Source organism: Mandrillus leucophaeus, unplaced genomic scaffold, assembly GCF_000951045.1.
Source record: "Mandrillus leucophaeus isolate KB7577 unplaced genomic scaffold, Mleu.le_1.0 Scaffold403, whole genome shotgun sequence".
NCBI lineage: Eukaryota > Metazoa > Chordata > Mammalia > Primates > Cercopithecidae > Mandrillus > Mandrillus leucophaeus.
This window is the reverse complement of record NW_012104288.1, coordinates 301,485-323,301: the sequence shown is the minus strand read 5'-3', so window position 1 is coordinate 323,301 and position 21,817 is coordinate 301,485. Positions and strand designations below refer to the sequence as shown.

At 38.1% G+C, this 21,817-nt stretch overlaps 1 protein-coding gene and 1 pseudogene across 5 annotated transcripts in view; both read left to right on the top strand.

Moving 5' to 3' along the window:
* The window catches only part of ERCC8 (excision repair cross-complementation group 8), a 93,318-nt gene that overhangs the window by 63,336 nt on the left and 8,165 nt on the right, over positions 1-21,817 (top strand). For all 4 annotated transcript variants that reach the window (XM_011992122.1, XM_011992119.1, XM_011992121.1 and 1 more), the window contains 2 exons: positions 12,479-12,676; positions 16,019-16,099. In XM_011992122.1, the coding sequence (XP_011847512.1) occupies positions 12,479-12,676; positions 16,019-16,099 (279 nt within the window). The remainder of the gene's footprint in view (positions 1-12,478; positions 12,677-16,018; positions 16,100-21,817) is intronic.
* On the top strand, positions 10,020-11,729 carry LOC105548222 (annotated as a pseudogene). Its single transcript, XR_001007360.1, has one exon. The product of XR_001007360.1 is annotated as a guanine nucleotide-binding protein-like 3-like protein pseudogene (transcript).

Sequence of the window (21,817 nt, the reverse complement as noted above, 5' to 3'; positions counted from 1 at the left end):
GTTTCTGCCGAGAGATCTGCTGTTAGTCTGATGGGCTTCCCTTTGTGGTAACCCGACCTTTCTCTCTGGCTGCCCTTAGCCGTTTTTCCTTCATTTCAACTTTGGTGAATCTGACAATTATGTGTCTTGGAGTTGCTCTTCTCGAGGAGTATATTTGTTGCGTTCTCTGTATTTCCTGAATTAGAATGTTGGCCTGCCTTGCTATGTTGAGGAAGTTCTCCTGGATAATATCCTGCAGAGTGTTTTCCAACTTGATTCCATTCTCCCCATCACTTTCAGGTACACCAATCAGATGTAGATTTCGTCTTTTCACATAGTCCCATATTTCTTGGAGGCTTTGTTCATTTCTTTTTACTCTTTTTTCTCTAAACTTCTTTTCTCACTTCATTCATTTGATCTTCAATCACTGATACTCTTTCTTCCAGTTGATCGAATCGGTTACTGAAGCTTATGCATTTGTCATGTAGTTCTTGTGTCATGGTTTTCATCTCTATCAAGTCGTTTAAGGACTTCTCTACATTGGTTATTCTAGTTAGCCATTCGTCACATCTTTTTTCAAGGTTTTTAGTTTCTTTGTGCTGGGTTCGTCCTTCCTCCTTTAGCTCAGAGAAGTTTGATCGTCTGTAGCCTTCTTCTCTCAACTCGTCAAAGTCATTCTCCATCCAGCTTTGTTCCGTTACTGGCAAGGAACTATGTTCCTGTGGAGGGGGAGAGGCATTCTGATTTTAGAATTTTCAGCTTTTCTGCACTGCTTTTTCCCCATCTTTGTGGTTTTATCTGCATTTGGTCTTTGATGATAGTGACGTACAGATGGGTTTTTGGTGTGGATATCCTTTCTTTTTGTTAGTTTTCCTTCTAACAGTCAGGACCCTCAGTTACAGGTCTGTTGGAGTTTGCTGGAGGTCCACTCCAGACCCTGTTTGCCTGGGTATCAGCAGCAGAGGCCGCAGAAGAGTGAATATTGCTGAACAGCAAATGTTGCTGTCTGATCGTTCCTCTGGAAGCTTCATCTCAGAGGTGTACCCAGCTGTGTGAGGTGTGAGGTATCAGTCTGCCCCTAGTGAGAGATATCTCCCAATTAGGCTACTCGGGGGATCAGGGACCCACTTGAGCAGGCAGTCTGTCCATTCTCAGATCTCAAACTCCATGCTGGGAGAACCACTACTCTCTTCAAGGCTGTCAGACGGGGACATTAACATCTGCAGAGGTTTCTGCTGCCTTTTGTTTGGCTATGCCCTGTCCCCAGAGGTGGAGTCTACAGAGGCAGGCAGGCCTCCTTGAGCTGTGGCTGGCTCCACCCAGTTCGAGCTTCCCAGCCACTTTGTTTACCTCAGCAATGGCGGGTGCCCTTCCCCCAGCCTCGCTGCCACCTTGGAGTTAGATCTCAGACTGCTGTGCTAGCAATGAGGGAGGTTCCATGGGCGTTGGACACTCTGAGCCAGGTGCAGGATATAATCTCCTGATGTGCTGTTTGCTAAGACCCTTGGTAAAGTGCAGTATTAGGGTGAGAGTGACCTGATTTTCCAGGTGTTGTGTGTCACGGTTTCCCTTGGCTAGGAAAGGGAATTCCCTTCCCCCTTGCGCTTCCTGGGTGAGGCGATGCCTTGCCCTGCTTCGGCTCTCACTCCTTAGGCTGCACCCACTGTCCTGCACCTACTGTCCGACACGCCCCAGTGAGATATACCCAGTACCTCAGTTGGAAATGCAGAAATCACCCATCTTCTGTGTCGCGCATGCTGGGAGCTGGAGGTTGGAGCTGTTCCTATTCAGCCATCTTGGTGCCACCTCTCTCACAAGTCTCCTTCATCTTTTATATTATTTGTCCAGTCTGTATTTTATTTATTTCTGTTATGATATTTGTTATTTCCTTTCTTGGACTAATTTTGGGTTCACTTTGCTCTTGCTTTTGTAGTTCCTTGAGATAACAACATTAGGTTGTATTTGAGGCCTTTTTTTCATATAGACATCTATTGCTATAAACTTCCTTCTTAGAACTGCTTTTGCTGTATCTCATAGGTTTTGGTAGCTATGTTTCTGTTTTTATTTTTCTCAAGAAATTTTTAAATTTCTCTTTTAATTTCTTCGTTGACCCATTGCTTCTTCAAGAGCATGTTGTTTAATTTTTGTGTACTTTTGAATTTTTCAGAGTTCTTCCTGTTGTTGATTTCTGGTTTTATATCATTGTGGTTTGAGACAATACTTGATATTATTTCCGTCTTTTTAAATTTGTTATGCTGTGTTTTATGGCTTAACATAGGATCTATCCTAGAGAATGTTTTATAGTCAATTAAGAAGAATGCGTATCTTCAGCTGTTGGATGGAATGTTCTGTATGTGTCTGTTCGGTCCATTTGGTCTGGAGTAGAGTTTAAATCTTATGTGTCTTTGTTGATTGTATATTAAATCTTATGTGTCTTTGTTGATTTTGTATGTCAGAGTGATCTATACATTGCCAAAAGTGGGGTGTTGAAGTCTCCTGTTATTTCATTACAGTCTATCTCTCCCTTCAGATCTATTAATATTTGCTTTATATATTTAAGTGATCCAATATTGAAAGCATATGTACTTACAATTGTTATGTCTTCTTGCCGAGTTGATCTTTGTATCATTATGTAAAGACCTTCAGTGTCTCTTTTTACCATTTTGACTTAAAGTCTATTTTACGTATTTAAGTATAGCTTATCCTGCTCTCTTGGTTTCCATTAGCGTGGAATTTCTTTTTTCTTACCTTTACTTTCAGTCTGTGTGTACCCTTAAAGGTAAAGTGAGTCTCCTGTAGACAGCATATACATTGGTCTTGTTTTCTTATCCGTTAATCATTCTATGTCTTGTGATTGAAGAATTTAATCTATTTATATTTAAGTTAATTATTGATAGGCAAGGAGTTACTAGTGCCATTTTCTTCATTGTTTTGTAGTTGTTTTGTAGATTCTCTTTTCCTCTCTTACTGTCTTCCTTTGTGGTTAAGTGATTTTCTCTAATAGTGTTTCTATTCCTTGTTTTTTGTTTTTAGTGAATCTATTATAGGTTTTTGCTTTGTATTTACAACAAGGTTTATAAAAAACATCTTATAACAGGCTATTTTAAGCCGATAACAGCTTTACTGTGATCTCACACAGACACACACACGCACACACACAAACTCTGCACTTAAACTCTACTTTCCCCACCTCATATTTTCAATTTTGAGTGTGGCAGTTTACATCTTTTAATATTGCATATCTTACAACAAGTTATTATAGTGATTATTATTTTTAATAGTTTTGTCTTCTAACCTTTATGCTAAAGATATGAGATTTACACACCACCATTACAGTATTAGATTATTCTGAATATAACTGTGTACTTTTACTAGTAAATGTAATACTTTCAGATGTTTTTGTGTTATACATAAGGATCCTTTTCTTTCAGCGTGAACTTCCTTAGCATTTCTTGTAAGACAGGTCTGGTGGTGATGAGCTCCCTCAGATGTTGTTTGTCTGGAAGTCTTACCTCTCCTTCATTTCTGAAGAACAACTTTTCTTGGTATAGAATTCTTGGTTGGCAATTTTTTTTCTTGCAACAATTTAAATATATCATCCCATTATCTCCTGGCCTTTAAGGTTTCTGCTGAGAAGTCTGCAGCTAAGTGTATTGGAACTCCATTATGTGTTATTTGCTTCTTTTGCTACTTTCAGGATTCTCTCTTTGTCTTTAATCTTTATTTGCATTGAATATGAAAAGATACCTTTGACCTTTCTTGTACTTGAATATTTGTATCTTTCTCCCAGTTTGGAAAGTTTTCTGCTATTATTTCTTTAGATAATCTTTCTATCCCCTTTATCATCCTCTACTTTATTCCCAATAACACATATGTTTGCTGTTTTGATGCCATCCCTTAAGTCCTATAAGTTTTCATTTCTTTTCATTATTTTTTCTTTTTTACCTGTCTTCAAGCACACAGACTCTTTCTTCTGTTTCATCAGTTCTGCTATTGATGCTCTGTATTGCATTCCTTATTTTGTTTATTGCATGTATCAGCTCCAAGATCTCTCTTTGATTTTTTTACAATTAATTATTTTAATCTCTTTGTTAAATTTCTCATTCCAGTCACTTACTGTTTTCCTAATTTCATTGAATGGTTTCTCCGTTTTTTGGTTTGTTTTGTTTTGAAGTTTCGTAGGCTTCCTTAAAAGAGCTGTTTTTGAATACTTTATCAGACCTTTCCTATATCTTCATCTCTTTAGGGCCAGTCACTGGCATCTTATTTTGTCTTTTTGGTGACATCATGTTTCCCAGATTGCTCTTCGTCCTTGTGGTCATTCATCAATGCCTGAACATTAAAGAAGTAGATACTTATTTTAGTCTTTCCAGTCTGGCTTTGTCTGGGAATATCCTTCAACAATAAGCCTGTCCAGAGATTCTGGGCTGTTCATCTGGTGTCATCCCTAAGCCCTTGACAATGGTAGCACTATAGGGTGCCCTATGCCCAGGACTACCATGACTTGGCACAGTGCTGTGGCACATCTGAAACCCATGGCCACTGAGGCTCGCCCATCACTGGAGTGTCCTTGAAGCTGGCAGTTGGCGAGACCTGCCTGTTAATGTGGGTTATTTGGAGGCCAAGCCCAGGGTAGTTGGCCTGTGGTGATGCAGTCCACAACTTGAGTCCATTTCACAGGGAATACTGGTTCCCATGCCACACCAGGGTGGGTCTAAGACTCAGTCCATGCATTCTGGCCTAGAGTCAGAGGCTGTGGGGGTCTGTCTATTGCTGGGTTTTATTGTGGTAGGCACGGTATTGGGGTCTAAGACAAAGCCCTATGCTTACTTACCCCTGTTTCCCGCAAGCGGATAGTATCACTCTCCATGCTGTGCTGCCTGGAGTTGTGGAAGGGGTAATGCGGGTAAGCTATAGTGAGGTACTATGATGTCTCATCTGGTTTCATTAGCTCTTGTGAAAGCTTTTACGTGGATAGTTCAAATTGATGTTTCTGCAGGGGGACAATCACTGGAGAGTCCTTTTGCACCCTCTTGCTTCTTTCTCCTTCCATGTAGTAATTGAGAGCATTAGGCAGTTACTTAAGCTGACATCATGAAAGACTTGTCAGGGTTTCACTGTTCTCACCCTGTAAATTGGGAATATTGTCTACCTAAAATTCAGTTGTAAGGGTAAAACAGAGGTAAATAAAGAGTAGTATTGTACCTGCTAAATAATAGGCATACTATAAATAGTAACTGTTTTTATTATATATTGTTGCCTTAGTAATAGTATCTTTACTATAATATTTTTTAAGTATATACTTTTGATATATGTATAATTATTTCTAAATTATGTGCAAATTCTGTTGTGAGTCAATATGTTTAATAAAGTAAAATCTCTTAATTTTTGGATAAAAATCACATTTTTTCCCCTCATACCTTGCAAACTCCCTGAGGTATGTTAACCACCCTCTGGAGACCATTGCCATAGAGTACAGAACAAGTACCTACCAGGAAACTTCACAAAGTAACAGGTTTTGGCACAAGAAAAGAAAAAACATCTTCAATTTTTGAGCCCACAAGTGATTTGATAACAGCATTGCTTTAGAAAGATTAATATGATATTAAGTTGCAGGATGGATTAGAGGAAAAAAGCCTAAAATTTAAAAAGTAGGTATTCTGATGTTTACTATTTTAGTTACTGGTTTTATCAGTCACCCTATGAGTCTATTCTTTATTCTTTCCTGTCCCTCATCCCAACTATTAATTCCTCCTTCTCAATTTTTTTTTATCTGTCATCCCTTCCAGCCTCACTCTTGGTGTTATCTCTTTATTTAATTACTCTAACATCCTTCTCATTTTTCCCAAACTCAAATCCCAGTGGAAAATTCTCAGTAGTTCCCCAGTATTTTCAGGTTATTAAAACTGAATGCCTTTGTCTTTTGAGTATAAGACTTTACTAAGCAGTGCCTTCTAGATTACCAGCTTTATGTCTTACAACTTTACCATTTTTTCCCCTGACTTTGGACTACTTAGCAATCTTTAAATATACCATGTTCCCTCATCCTTTCATTCTGCTGCATAGACTGTTATGTTTGCTTTAGCATACCCTTCTTCTTCTTCCTGTCCTAGCGGCTTCTTAGCTTTCAAGACTCTTCTGTCTTTAATTCCTCCAGTCTAACTTAGATGCTCCCAGAATATCCTGTGCTCACTTGTATTGTAAGGTACTTTGATGATCACTTCACGGAATGAAAGAAAAATCATTTACAACAATACGGCACAGTGGTTTCTTATTGATGTAGTCTAGGTTCAGTTATTCACTAGCCAAGAGACCTTGATCAAATTATTTAGCTTTTCTAGTGTTTTGTTTTTGTGTAGTAATGCCTATCTCATCATATTCCTATTGTGCTGAGGATATGCAATAACATTTGTACAACACTTAGCACATTATCTGGTACAGCAAATGTTGACATTCAGTAAATGCTGTATGTCAGTATTGTTAATTATTATGCTGGTACTTGTTTGACAGTAAAATGAGCTGCCTTGTGATGTAGTCTCTGCATCAACATAGGTATTCACTTAGTGACTAGATATGTATCTTTCCTGGGGCAACAAAAGGAACACATATTAATATAAGGAAACTGGATTTGCCATCATCCTATCCCAAGTCCACAAAATTCTCTTCCCCTATCAAAATCTTTTCAAAGCCTGCCTTAAATGCCACTTTTAAGACATCGTATCTTAAAGTAGCCTGTTCCTCAATACTTTCATAATAATGTTTAACATACCACTCTTTATGATAAGCATTTATGTTCATAAAATGGGGTTCTTAGATAATTACCTAGCACAGTGTGTGACATAGTAAGCACTTAATAAATGGTAGATCCCTCCCTTCCTTAATCTGTTATTTGAACTTCATTCCATAGGCATTGGAAAGATTTTGACAGTTTTTGAACCCACAAATGATTTGATCACGATGTTGCTTTAGAAATATAATATGAAGGCCGGGTGTGGTCGCTGACACCTGTAATCCCAGCACTTTGGGAGGCCGAGGCGGGCAGATCACCTGAGGTCGGGAGTTCAAGACCAGCCTGACCAACATGGAGAAACCCTGTCTCTACTAAAAATACAAAATTAGTCGGGCGTGGTGGCGCATGCCTGTAATCCCGGCTACTCGGGAGGCTGAGGCAGGAGAATCACTTGAACCCGGGAGGTGGAGTTTGCTGTGAGCCAAGATCATGCCATTGCACTCCAGCCTGGGCAACAAGAGTGAAACTCCATCTCAAACAAAAAAGAAAGATTAATATGAGTTCAAGACCAGCCTGACCAACATTGAGAAACCCCGTCTCTACTAAAAGTACAAAATTGGCTGGGCATGGTGGCGCATGCCTATAATTCCAGCTACTTCAGAGGCTGAGGCAGGAGAATTGCTTGAACCCGGGAAGCAGAGGTTGTGGTGAGCCAAGATCATGCCATTGCACTGCAGCCTGGGCAAGAAGAGTGAAAACTCCGTCTCAAAAAAAAAAAGAAATACTAATATGACATTAAGTTGAATGGATTGGAGGAAGAAACTCTAAGGACAAGACAAAAGTTAATGCACTAGTTCAATATTCATACCTCATTCAACACTTTCCAGTTCATATTTGGAAAGCAGTGTGGTATACTGGGAGAACATAGGTTTTGTAGCTAGGTGTCCTGATAAAACAAATGTGAATAAGCCCATCACAGTCTAGCAGTTTATAATTTTTCCAGGGGGACCAGTGAAATAGTAGTTGAAAACTGTTTTGTACTTTTTCTTCATCACCCCACCCCCATATCATTATGCAAATTGTTGCACATGTAGCATCAGAAAACACAGATGAGGGAATGTTATACTTTTAAACATGTATAGGAATTAATCTAGGAACTTACTGAATATCTTTGTGTTCCAGGTACTCTCATATGGATTATTTCATTTGCTTTTTCACAATAAAAAACTCTTTAAGTAAATGATGTTAACTCCATTTAACAGATAAGAAGAATGAAATGAAGTGGTTAAATCATTATTCATAAGGGACAAAAGAAAGATGAGTGTTTAAAACCCAAGTCCGCCAAATATAAGTTTAATATTTAACCCACTATACTGCTGCTGCCATGAGGTAGCTAAATGCATGTACCCATTTCTGGCCCAAGTTAGTCTAAAGGGAAAGTAAGCCAAGTATAGTGTCCATAGATTATTAGCATATATCCATTTTGACCTCAGGGCTTTTATTTGTGTGTATGTGTATGTGTATGTGTATACATACGCATATATATATGTGCTGGATGACGAGGCCACGAGGAAGCCTTATTACAAGGAGTTCCGTAAGTTGGTAGAATACTCTCATGTGATTCTGGAACACATGTTATGTGTATGAAAAAATGTTTAAAGAGAAGGGATATATATGTGTATATACATACATATATACATATACACACACATATATGTTTATGTACATATACACATATATACACATACACACACACACACACACACACTCTCTCCCATCTAACCTTTAGGGAAAAAAATATTAGTTTTTTTTTTTTTTGAGACAAAGCCTCACTTTGTCACCTAGCCTGGAGTGCAGTGGCGCCATTTCGGCTCACTGTAACCTCTGCCTCCCGGGTTCAAGCAATTGTGTATCTCAGCCTCCTGAGTAGCTGGGATTACAGGCACCTGCCACCATGCCTGGCTAATTATTTTGTGTTTTTATCAGAGATAGGGTTTCACCATCTTGGCCAGGCTGGTCTTGAACTCCTGACCTTGTGATTCGCCTGCTTTGGCCTCCCAAAGTGCTGGGATTACAGGCGTGAGCCACCACACCCGGCCAACAAATCACTATTTAAACTTCAGTATTAGCTGTGACGACAAATGGATTTTGTTGATATGCATGATCATGATTCCCAAATGATTAGTTACTGGTTTTACAGTCATCCTAAGCTTCTTATCAAAATTATTATCAGGAAGTAAACCCATCAATTTATTTAGCCCAAAGCTTCTCAAACTTGCATGAGCATACAGATTACCTAGGGATCTTGTTAAAATGAAGATGATTTTCAGTAGGATTGGGGTGGGGCCTGGAAGTCTGCATGTCTAACTGCTTCAGGTGATGCTCACACTACTGAGCCTGCACACTATACCTTTGGAGTACAAGTGTAGAATTTTAATTTTTGTCCCAAATACATAATTATTTATTTAAAGGTAAAACTACAGTGTGCAAACTATGTATGGTCTGTGCTTTTTTACACTTAGCCTTTATCCCTGTTTTCTGCATAAGTTTCATAATTATGATTTATATAAATCATAAAATTAATATGACATTAGGAATATACACCTATTCTCAGTTATTTCCCCATTCTAAATAATGCTGGATAGAATTCCTCTGGGCATATAACTTTTGCTATTTAATTATTTCCTTAAGATAAATTCCTGGCCGCATGCAGTGGCTCAGGCCTGTAATCCCGGTGGAGGGATTGGGAGACCGAGGCAGGCAGATCACCAGGTCAGGTGATCGAGACCATCCTGGCTAACACAGTGAAACCCCATCTCTACTAAAAATACAAAAACTTAGCCGGGCATGGTGGCGGGCGCCTGTAGTCCCAGCTACTCGGGAGGCTGAGGCAGGAGAATGGCGTGAACCTGGGAAGCAGAGCTCGCAGTGAGCCGAGATCGCGCCACTGCACTCTAGCCTGGGCGACAGAGTAAGACTTCGTCTCAACAACAACAATAACAAAAAAAGATAAATTCACAGGAGCAATTACCAAGTCAGGGGGTAAGAATATCTTTGCTGTTTAATGGGTAAAGTTTTGCAAGATGAAAAGAGTTCTAGAGCTGGATAGCGATGAGAGTTGCACAACATGAATGTACTTAATGCCATTGAGTACCATTAAAAATGGTTATGATGGTAAATTTTATGTTATGTGTATGAAAAAATTTTTAACTCTAAAGATAAGGGAAACACCGGCAGAGTCAGGCACCGCCAGGCTGGCATCTGGAAGTCCAAAGTCTGGACCCTAGCAGTGCAAGAACATCTGTTACCCTGTCTTCTCAGATCCCCGCCGGAAGTGTAGGAAGAGAGCAAGCAGATTTGAGCCTATCTGCTTTCAAGCTGGTGATCGTGATGAAACTTAGAAACAAAAATGAAAAGCCAGGTAAAGGTTCCAAGGGCTGTAAGAAGCCTGCAAAACGAAATGGGAAGAAAGCAACCTCCAAAGTGCCCTCTGCTCCTCAGTTTGTTCATTCCAATGATCATGCCAATCAAGAGGCTGAATTAAAGAAGAGAGTTGAGGAGATGAGGGAGAAGCAAGCTGCCTAGGAGCAAGAAAGACAAAAACGCAGGTCTATCAAGAGCTACTGTGAGGATATCCTAACACGCCAGGAGGAGTTTGAGTGTAAGGAGGAAGTTGTGCAGGAATTAAATATGTTTCCTCAGCTGGATGACGAGGCCACGAGGAAGGCTTATTACAAGGAGTTCCATAAGGTGGTAGAATACTCTGATGTGATTCTGGAAGTCCTGGATGCCAGAGACCCATTAGGCTGCTGCTGCTTACAAATGGAGGAGGCTGTTCTATGGGCAGAAGGCAACAAGAAGCTGGTCCTGGTCTTGAACAAGATTGACCTGGACCCCAAGGAGGTTGTGAAGTGGCTGGATTACCTTCGGAATGAGTTGCCAACTGTGGCTTTCAAGGCCAGGACCCAGCATGTCAGCTTTGGAGCTGAAAACCTCATGAGGGTTCTGGGGAACTATTGCCACCTTGGTGAAGTGTGCACCCACATCAATATGGGTGTTGTGGGCCTTCCCAATGTTGGGAAGAGCAGCCTGATTAATAGCCTGAAGCACAGCCATGCATGCCGCGTGGGAGCCGTTCCTGGGGTCACGAAATTCATGCAGGAGGTCTACCTGGACAAGTTCATCTGGCTGCTGGATGCTCTAGCCATTGTCCCAGGGCCCAGCTCCGAGGTGGGCACCATTCTGCATAGTTGCATCCACGTGCAGAGACTGGCAGACCCGGTAACCCCAGTGGAGACCATCTTGCAGAGCTGCAACCTGGAGATTTCCAACTATTACCTCCTCTCTGGGTACCAGACTACTGAGCACTTTCTGATGGCAGTGGCCCACCATTTGGGGAAGAGAGACTTATGCAGTCAGGAGCAGGCAGCCAAAGCTGTCCTAGCTGACTGGGTGAGCGGGAAGATCAGCTTCTATAACCATCACCACCCACTCACACTGCCTGCCTATCTCAGCACTGAGATCATTAAGGAAATGACCAAGGTCTTTCACATCGGGAATACCGAGCAGGTCAATGAAGACACCATGGAATGCTTGGCCACTGGAGAATGTGATGAGGTGTTGGGTGACTTGGACCCACTCAAAATGGAGATCAAGTTGCTCCATTATCCGATGATGAAAATAGCAGATGCCATTGAAAATAAAGCCACCATGTATAAGATCGGAGATCTCACTGGGTATTGCACCAATCCGAATCGTCATCAGAAGGGGTGGGGCTAAACTCAATGTGGATCACCACCCTAAAAACAACAGTAAAGTGGATGTGTGCCCAGTGGACTGCTGCCCAGTACTGCGGAGGATCATGGGGATGGACTCCCTATAACAGGGCCAGGCTCTGGCATCCTCCCTAAAGAATAAGAATACGCAGAAATGTGCAGATAAAATCGCCAGGGAGCTGTCTGATTCCATGATGTCTGCCGTCAACCTCTCTGGCAATGTTGATGGCGGTGTTGATGACTAACTGTCTGATCTCACTTCCCTTCCGATCCAAGCACCAGTTCCAGTGGGACGGGGGATTACCAGTGAAATAGTTTGGTTCTCCCTGAAGCATCTGCGCATTAAAAGAACGCTTCCACAACTATGCTTCTTTCTTCCCACTGTTCTCTGCACTCTCTCCAGGAAAAAGAGCCCCAAGAGACTGGAGCTGACAAACTCAATACCCTTTATTTAACCCCTACTCTGTTTTATAACAGAAATAAAAGAAGTATCAGCAGGAAAAAAAAAAGAATATAATCCCCCCCAAAAAATACCATTCTTTTGAAAAGAATGGTTTTTGGGGAATAGTCTTTTGAAGCAATATTATTCTTTTGAAAAGAAAGAGCATTAATAAACCATTTGCCCTTTTAGAAAGAATAACCAAATTACACTGCCACCAACATGTTTACCTCGCTTGTACCAGTATTTGTCTTAACGTTTTTTAAATTTTTTGCTAAATGGTCTAAAATGATTCTTCAAGGTTGAAGTCTGTATTTTACTTCTATTAAGATTGAAAAGTAAACATTTACCTTTGTGGTTTTTTACTATTTGTATTTCCTCTTTTGTTAAATGTACATTCATGTCATTGGCCCTTCTTCTGTCAACGTTGAACATTTTCCTTAAATTTAAAAGAGCCCTTTTTATAACATAATATTTTAAGTATTTCTCCTAGTCTTTGTTGTCTTTTAAATTTAGATTTAAGAGATGAGTAACTTTATGATTTTAATCCTACAGGTGAACTATGGAAAAGTTTGTAATAACAGTAAAAAAGGATTGAAATTCACTGTCTCCTGTGGCTGCAGTTCAGAATTTGTTTTTGTACCATATGGTAGCACCATTGCTGTTTATACAGTTTACTCAGGAGAACAGATAACTATGCTTAAGGGACATTATAAAACTGTTGACTGCTGTGTATTTCAGTCAAATTTCCAGGTAAGAATGATACAGGAATTGAAAATGTTCAGCTAGCTAGCTTGCCATACCAGTTATATGTAAAAGAATAAATTATGATTTCATTCTGAGGAGTTATACTTTTAATCCACATTTGTAGTAGGATTCATTTAATAGAGACTAGCACAGTCTAGATTTTTAGATGGCATACAAGATATGAATGAATCAATATAATGCTGTGCAACTTGATTGGTATGAATTATCTTTCTTTTGCATATGACCATTTATTTAACAATTGAAAATCTGTGGTGAATTAAAATAATTTCTTGCAAACAGTCTTTTGGGTAAGAAATGAAATACAGGCATTTAATTATAAAATATAATTTGTATATGTTGGTTTATGTATGTGTGAATTATCTATTCTTATTTTCTATCAATGGCTAATAAAGGGAGGTTTTGAAGTTAATACAACCTATATAATTTCTTAAATGCCCTGACTTTTGTTTGTTTTACATCCAGACCTTTTCACATCACCAATGGAGCAGATCATTTTTCATTTTTTCAGAGAACATTTGCACAAATTACCTCATGTACTCCTTTAAATGAGTTTAACATTGCAAGACAGTTGGTATTTTCCCTGTTTTGTAGGTAAGGAAAATGAAACTCATGTAAGTTAAATACTGATAGAATGAAAATTACGGATTATTAGAGCTCCAGGAGACTATCACTTTGTGAATCTCCTATTCATTCATTCTTTAATACTGATTGCCTAATTTGTGGCTGACACTGTGCTGTAAGATATATAGACCTGATTTTTTAGCCAGTATATACCATTATGGCAGTATTCATTATTAAAATATTTAAATATTGATGTATCCTACTGGCTGGTAAACAGCTGCTGCACCAAGCCCCCCAAGTGACTGCTAGCCTCAGCCCCTTCCCTGGGACCTCTTAGACCTCACCTTAACCCAGCAACTAAAAGAGGACCTACAAGACCCTACTCCAACCCTATGGCCATTATCTCTTACTAGTCAGTAAGAAGGTGTATACCAGTTGTTAAACATTTTTAGTGTTCTGAGAGAAGAAAACTAAAGCACCAGAGAGGTGACATGACTTGCCCCTAACCTGCAAGTAGTTATTGATAACACATGTATTTGTATTCAAATAAATTATTAAAATATTGTCCCTCTTTTCTTGTCTAAGGTTACTTAGAGACGCAGCCAAAATTTCATCCCAGATACTCTGACCACAAATTATTTCTTTCTACCAAATTGGAGCTTATCTAATATGTGTGCCTAGAATGGATTAAAATCGTGCCAGTGGTTGGGCACAGTGGCTCACACCTGTAATCCCAGCACTTTGGGAGGTCGAAAGGATCACTTGAGCCCAGGAGTTCCAGACCAGCCTAAGTAATAGAATGAGGCCCTGTATTTACAGAAAATAAAAAAATCAGCCAGGTGTGGTGGTGTATGCCTGTAGTCCCAGCTGTGCAGGAGGCTGAAGCGAGAGGATTGCTTGAGCCCAGGAGATTGAGTGAGCCGTGTTCACAGCACTGCACTCCAACATGGGCAAGAGAATAGAAATTCATGAATCTAGGCTGGGATAAGTAAGTAAATTAATAAATTGAAAATTTGATGAGGATGAGATATTTACATAATCTCAATGTATCACCCTACAAAATATGAAGTACAAAACTAAAAAGATTAATTTTAACCTGAAGAAGCCTGGCACATATCACCTTCATCAAATAATCTAAGTTAGCATCCCAGTTATGGGACATCACTTCTGTGATATTCCTGGCCAAATTGGATCACTCAAATTTAATCATGAGGAAACATAAGACAATCCAAATGTGAAGGACATTCTACAAAGTAACTGGTGTATGTCTTCAAAATTGTCAAGGTCAGAAAAGCCAGAGACTGAAGAACTGTTCCAGCTTGAAAACTGAAGAGACTTGACAACTAAGTGCAGGATGTGATTTTTAACTGGCCCCTTTTGCTATAAAGGACAGTATTGGAACAAATGATGAAACATGAATGGGGTCTTTAGATGGTGGTAGTAATATGAATTTTCTGATTTTGTTGGTTACTTCGTAACTACAAAGGAAAGTACCCTTGTTCACAGGAAAATTACACTGAATTATTCAAGAGTAATAAGGCCTAATGTTGGCAACTTACTCTCATATGACTCAGGGGAAAAAAAAGTCTTTTGGACTGCAGTTGTAACTTACATTTTGCGCTTATTTTTTAAGAAAATCTTATTGCCCAAATGAACTCCTCCATCTATCACAGACACTTCAAGGCTTAATGTAAATCTTTCTATCTCAGTGTTCTTTATTAGTCACTCTAATTTAAATGTTGCTGCTTTCAATATTTCTTTCTTGAACATGTACAGAATATCCTTTATGTCTTCACTGGGTGTGTTAATACTTATTGTGAATTGCCCTATAACCTTATCTGACCAAGTTATCTTGGGCATTACCTGGCCTTCTCAGGGAAATAAAATTACTCAAGGGCACTGAACATATATATTTTTGCATCAGCTAGTTTGTGTAGCCATATAGTCTAGATTTTGTAATACAGTCAACAAAATTTTGTATTTAGGAAATTTGATAATGTATATCTAACAATTTTTTAAATCTACATTTTCTATAAATATATAATCTTATTTTCCCTTTTCCCACATCCTTAAATAAAAAACACAGTTATACCATGCCTCATATTGTTTTTGAGATGTACAATAATAAAAACAAATTGTATAAAACAGCAGAGGAAAAAAGCCAATATAACATATTTCTTTGATTTTTGGGGGGGAGGGGCGTGAGCATTGTTCAGCCATAAGCAAACAGTATATCCATAGACATTGACATAGGCTGTGCATCACCCCAAGCTTCCTTATGAAGTAAACTTCTCAACAGGCATGGAATATACATCTTCAAGCTCTTCTGTTGAATTGCAGCCAGTTAGGCAGCTGTAAGTTAAATAAAACTTTTTGAGAACTTGGCCTGTTTTAGAAGCTCATATGGTTTCTTCACTGAAGTCTTTATTGAAGCTCAGTTATTTGGACACAGAAAGACAAACTCTTTCTTTCTCTGACATTAAAAATATATGGATACTATAATTGATAAAACTGCTAGGATTTGGGGTGTACTTGTAAAATTTTCACACCATTAGTAAGCTTGACAAATCCTAATATTTTTAAATACAAAACAAAGCTTTACTAACAAAGAAACAAAGGAAAAAGAGCATCGGCCTAGTTTCTTTAGGGAGTAGAAATAGCATTAATCTAATTACTGTGACCTAATTATTTCAAAAATGGTATAATTCATTTCAGTTTGGTATCAGCTCTTGATCCACAATATCATCTTTGCCTTCTGTGTTGTAGGAACTTTACAGTGGTAGCAGAGACTGCAACATTCTGGCTTGGGTTCCATCCTTATACGAACCAGTTCCTGATGATGATGAGGTAAACATTATTTTCACAAATTGTATAGTGACTTCTAAATCATAAGAAATAATGTTTTGTTCCTTTATATGAGAGAGACTTTAAAGCATTTCTTGCCAGTGGCATGCACCTATAGTCTCAGGTACTTGGGAGACTGAGGCAAGATGATCACTTGAGCCTGGAAATCAAGACCAGCCTGGACAATGTGGTGAGACCCCATCTCAAAACAACAACAACAAAAAAGCATTTCTTGGCATTTTCTGTAAAAATAATTTGACTGTTTTAATACATTTTGAAAATTCAGAGAAATATAAAAAGAACATAAAATTCCTCAAATCAAATTGATCAATTTTAACATTTTGATTTGTTTCATAACTGTTTTTTCCTATGAGTATGTTTTTTAACATAGTTCATATCATGGTTGGACATTCAACTTGGTATCTTACTTTTCTCATCAACATTGTACAATAAACCTTTTTTCATGTCATTAATAACTATGTGTAAACATTTCTAATGATATATTATTCTGTCATTGATAAAACACAATTTAAATATTTACCTCGTTGGAGGAATTTCTGTTGATTATTATAAATATCAAGGTAAATATCTGTTAAAAAAATTGTTAATATTTCTGACTGTGTCTTTAGATAGATTCCTAGAAGTGGAATTATCTCTTAAATTATTATATATGACTTTTTTTCTTTTCTTTTCTTTTCTTTTCTTTTTTATTTTTTTATTTTTTTGAGATGGAGTCTCACTCTGTCACCCAGGCTGGAGTGCAATGGCGCAATCTCAGCTCACTGCAACTTCAGCCTCCTGGGTTCAAGCAATTCTCCTGCCTCAGCCTCCCAAGTAGCTGGGATTACAGGTGCCCACCACTGCACCTGGCTAATTTTTGTATTTTTAGTAGAGATGGGGTTTCACCATGTTGGTCAGGCTGGTCTTCAACTCCTGGCCTCAGGTGTTCCACCTGCCTTGGCCTCCCAAAGTGCTGGGATTACAGGCATGAGCCACCGCTCCCAGCTGACATTTTTAAGACTTTATTCTCATGTCAAATTTTACCAGTTTACACCCCTACCAGCAGTCTGACAGTGCCTTTCAGTATAAACATGACAGTGTAAATACAGACCTTAAAAACACAGTAGGTAAACAAAGATGAACAAGACCATTGTCCCTGACCTAAAGTAATAGCTTCTGTATTTTTTTTTTAGCTTTTGCATCAAGCAGTTGGAAGATACAGGCTGTTTAAAGGTGGTTTCTGTCCCACAAGGTTTATTCTCCTAAGCACTCTTAATCATCCTCATTTATCTTAATTTCTACAATATAAAAAATCCAAATGCAATGTCTAAAAACAAAGTTTATATATATATATGTATATTTCTTTAATTTGGAAATATAGATAATGTAGTTAGAAATACCTTAAGGTAATCTTAACCAAGTCATAGTAAAAGCATCTTAAATGGAGGTGGAGGAAAACTTACTGGTAAAGCACTTTTGACGTTCAAAAAACATTTTTCATATACTATGTTTAGTTCCTTCATAAAACTAGGACTATGTCAAAATCCACATGAAAATATAATTTGTATAGAGGTAGTTGATAGCATCTCATATATAATATAATATAATATAATATAATATAATATAATATAATATAATATAATACAATATGTATTTCATACCTAAATTTTCAACTGCTAGGGTTTACTACAGTACAAACCGGTGAATTATTTTCTTTTGTCCTTAATCCAAAGAAAGAGAAAAAAAATACGCTTTGATAAATCTTTAAGTAGCCAGCCAATGCCATATGCATACTTCCAGATTTTATCACATGTCTAATTTGGTTTATTGTGGCTTGATTAACTTTAGCATACAGCTGCTTTTGATGTCAGAATATTCTTCTGTATAAAGCTTAGTATGGTCAAATAATTAGATTTAGCCATTTATTTTACATTTCATTATGTAATTATTGTGTCTTGCTCTTTGGGAATTGCTGTATACATTAAAACCAAGTTATAACACTGTAAGCCATGTTAGGAAGTTAACATTTTATTTACCAAATGAAAACATTAAAAATGAATGAAAAATAAATCTATAGTGACTTATGTATAGAAAAGGATGTTAGAAGAATCCTAAATTGTTTAATTCATAAAGATAATATGTGGCCAGGTGTGGTGGCTCACATGTGTAATCCCAGCACTTTGAGAGGCTGAAGTGGAAGAATCACTTGAGTCCAGGAGTTCAAGACCAGCCTAGGCAACATAGAAAGACCCCATCTCTACAAAAAATAAACAAAATTAGCCAGGTTTGGTGGCTTTCACCTATAGTTCCAGCTACTTAAGAGGGTGAGGTCGGAGGATCACTTGAGCCCAAGAGTTCAAGGCTGCAGTGAGCCACAATTGCACCACTATACTCAAAGCCTGGGTGAGAGTGAGACCTTGACTCAAAGAAAAAAAAGATAATATGTGACTGATGGTTTATTTCCTTGTTATGTCATTATAGTGATAGTTTGAACTCTTTGTGTAAACAAACTTGTATATATGAGAAATTAAGCAAAACAAGTTAGAAAATCACATAGAGATATACAAAAATCAAGTTGACCTTTGTATTTGTTTTAGTGCTATAAAACCTTACCTTTTAAAATGTCATGTTCACATATTTAAAGATAGCAGTCATTCTCATACTAATATAAAATGGTATGTGCTAAGGTTATTCCCGTAAAATTTTAGCTTGAAACATTCCTGTGAATATATGAATGTGATCATAATGCAGATCCCAGTAGAATAGTCTGTCCAGAAGACCCTATTCCTTACATGTATGTTTATAATTTAAGCCATGTTTAAAAGTGCTTTTATCCCAACTATAAAATAAGTATATTTATTTGATATTTATTTCCCAAGGAGGCAGTGTACCACACTACAAAACAAAAGAACACACACACGTATACATACACATACTTAGTCTTTAGCTTCAGGAAACTGGGTTTGAATCCCAGTTCTGCCATTTATTATACTTATGATCTGGGACAAGCTCATGATATTTCCAAACATCAGAATTGTCTAATCAAACTTATTCTTAGGTTTCCTTTCAAATGCATTCTTCAGATGAGAGTTACCTCCCCATCAACCAAGATAATCCCTTAGGGGTGTTTCTCCTGATATCCAAAGTAGAAGATGAATTTAATTCTGTCTAAAGAAAGGAAGAACACTGGATGATAGGGACAGGATTTGTGGTCTTTAACTATAAATCCTTTTATTTAATTGGCAGACTCTTTTATTATATTTTGAGGAATGTGGCTTCCTTTTGACCCTACTTTCTAAAAGCTGGTCTGGTCAAGACAAGCCTATCTATAACTCCTAATTACTTTTTCCTGCCTGAGATCTATAGGGCGGGTTTATTCCAGTTTACACGTGACCTCTCACTAAGAATCTTACTTTGTTTTGACATTCACACAATATATAACTGTTTTACATACCACTTGTGTCGATGTACTTGCTAACAAACAACCCTGAGACTTGCCACTAACTACCAGTCAGAAATTTGAAAGTTATCAAGAAATATCCTTGTAGATGTTAAGTTTGGTTCTATTTCTTCTCTAAACTCATAACTAGGTCCCCTCTAAACTCATGCTTCATTATTTCTATAACATTGACACTATCTGTCAGTAGAACTGACAACCTGGTGAGATATAGATGAATATGTTCAAGCACAGACTGGATGTCTACTAGGAGGAGATGTAGAGACAACTGAAATAATAGTAGTGACACTTGATCAGTGGGTCTCAAATGGTAATGTGTACCATATCCATCTACCACATTTTTACTGCAGCTTTATCATACTACCAGTATAATATTTTATTTGTGATTGTTTTGGCAATAAAATATATTTCTAAAATACTGTAATGCATTCATATATCATTGTGTCACTGAAAAGTGAAATAATTTATATGCAACTGATTATGATTTTCATTTGTTTCTTTGCTTACCATACAAAAATAACATATAATGAAGTGTAATTTTGCTTTTCTGTTGAGTTTTCAACTGAAATTAAAATTTTTAATAGGTTACACACTAGGTTTCCATAGTAGGATTAGGAAGCATGGCCCTTGTGTGGCTTATCCACCTAGGGACGTGTGTGTGTGTGTGTGTGTGTGTGTTTTCCCAGGGCTATTTTTGGTAGCTATCAAAGGCAAAGTTAAAGGCTTCTAGAGACAGAGTAGGGAAGAGTAGTCAGCTAACCCCTAATGACAAGATGTCTTTTAATAAACTCTCACTAAATAACGTAATTTAATAGTTAAATTGAAAACCCAAAAAGACAGGAAATTCAGTAAATGTTTGGATGAAAGAATAAATGAAGAGACTTCAGTATACAACTGTTGCAAATAAGTGGACTGTGGCTAGAAATCGGTGAGTAGTTAGCTGAGGTTTAATAATAGTTTCATGGCCGGGAGCAGTGGCTCACGTCTGTAATCCCAACACTTTGGGAGGCCAAGGCTGGTGGATCACAAGGTCTGGAGTTCGAGACCAGCCTGGCCAATATGGTGAAACCCCATCTCTACTAAAAATACAAAAATTCACCAGGTGTGGTTGGACGCACCTGTAGTCCCCGCTACTCAGGAGACTGAGGCAGAAGACTCGCTTGAACCCGGGAGGAAGAGGTTGCAGTGAGCCGAGATCATGCCACTGTACTCCAGCCTGGGCGACAGAATGAGACTCCATCTCAAATAAGAATAATAATAATAATATAATAATTTTGTATCTGGACATTTGGAGTATAGCAGACATTAGGTTTAATAATATAATCTGTTTAACAGTAAAGAACGCCTAAATTAGTATATTGTTTTCCAACTATTCTAGCTGATACTTGGGAAATTTACTGGGAACACTTAACTTTTTGTACTGTTTTCATTGTTCGAATTGTAAGATTCACAGTTATATTCATCAAAAGAAAAATAAACATTCTCAGACATGCAGTAGGGGTTATCCTTAAAAAATATTTCTGTAAGTTATAAAAGGCAGTACATCTAAAATAATTTAACAGTAGTCTTGATGCTAATACAGCATTGGAATTGGAATCTGAATAAAATTGTAGCAGTTGTAAAAGTTGCACAAAAAGAAGCAAACCTGGCTCATAATACGCAGTTACTTTAAAAATGAGACCAAATAAGCCCTTTAAGTTATTTGCAAGAGAATCAGAAGTAGCTATTCAGAAGTTTTCCCCAAAATGAACTGATTTGAAATACCACAGATGATTAAAATTTCTCTAGTTGCTAATCACCTTTTTGTTGTTTTAAATAAACATCATCTAGATAGATGTCATCCTTCAGACAAATCCCTGAGGGAAACCTATGTGTTGATTATAAACATGTTACCATTTCTGACCTGTTTTGCATGTTTTACTGAACTGCCCTACCAACCTATAAAAATAAGTAAATAAATATCACTACTTACAAATAAGTACATAAATATCACTACTTAATAACCCACATTGGCCGGGCACGGTGGCTCAAGCCTGTAATCCCAGCACTTTGGGAGGCCGAGACGGGCTGATCACGAGGTTAGGAGATCGAGACCATCCTGGCTAACACGGTGCAACCCTGTCTCTACTAAAAAATACAAAAAACTATCCGGGCGAGGTGGTGGGCGCCTGTAGTCCCACCTACTCAGGAGGCTGAGGCAGGAGAATGGTGTGAACCCGGGAGGTGGAGCTTGCAGTGAGCTGAGATCCGGCCACTGCACTCCA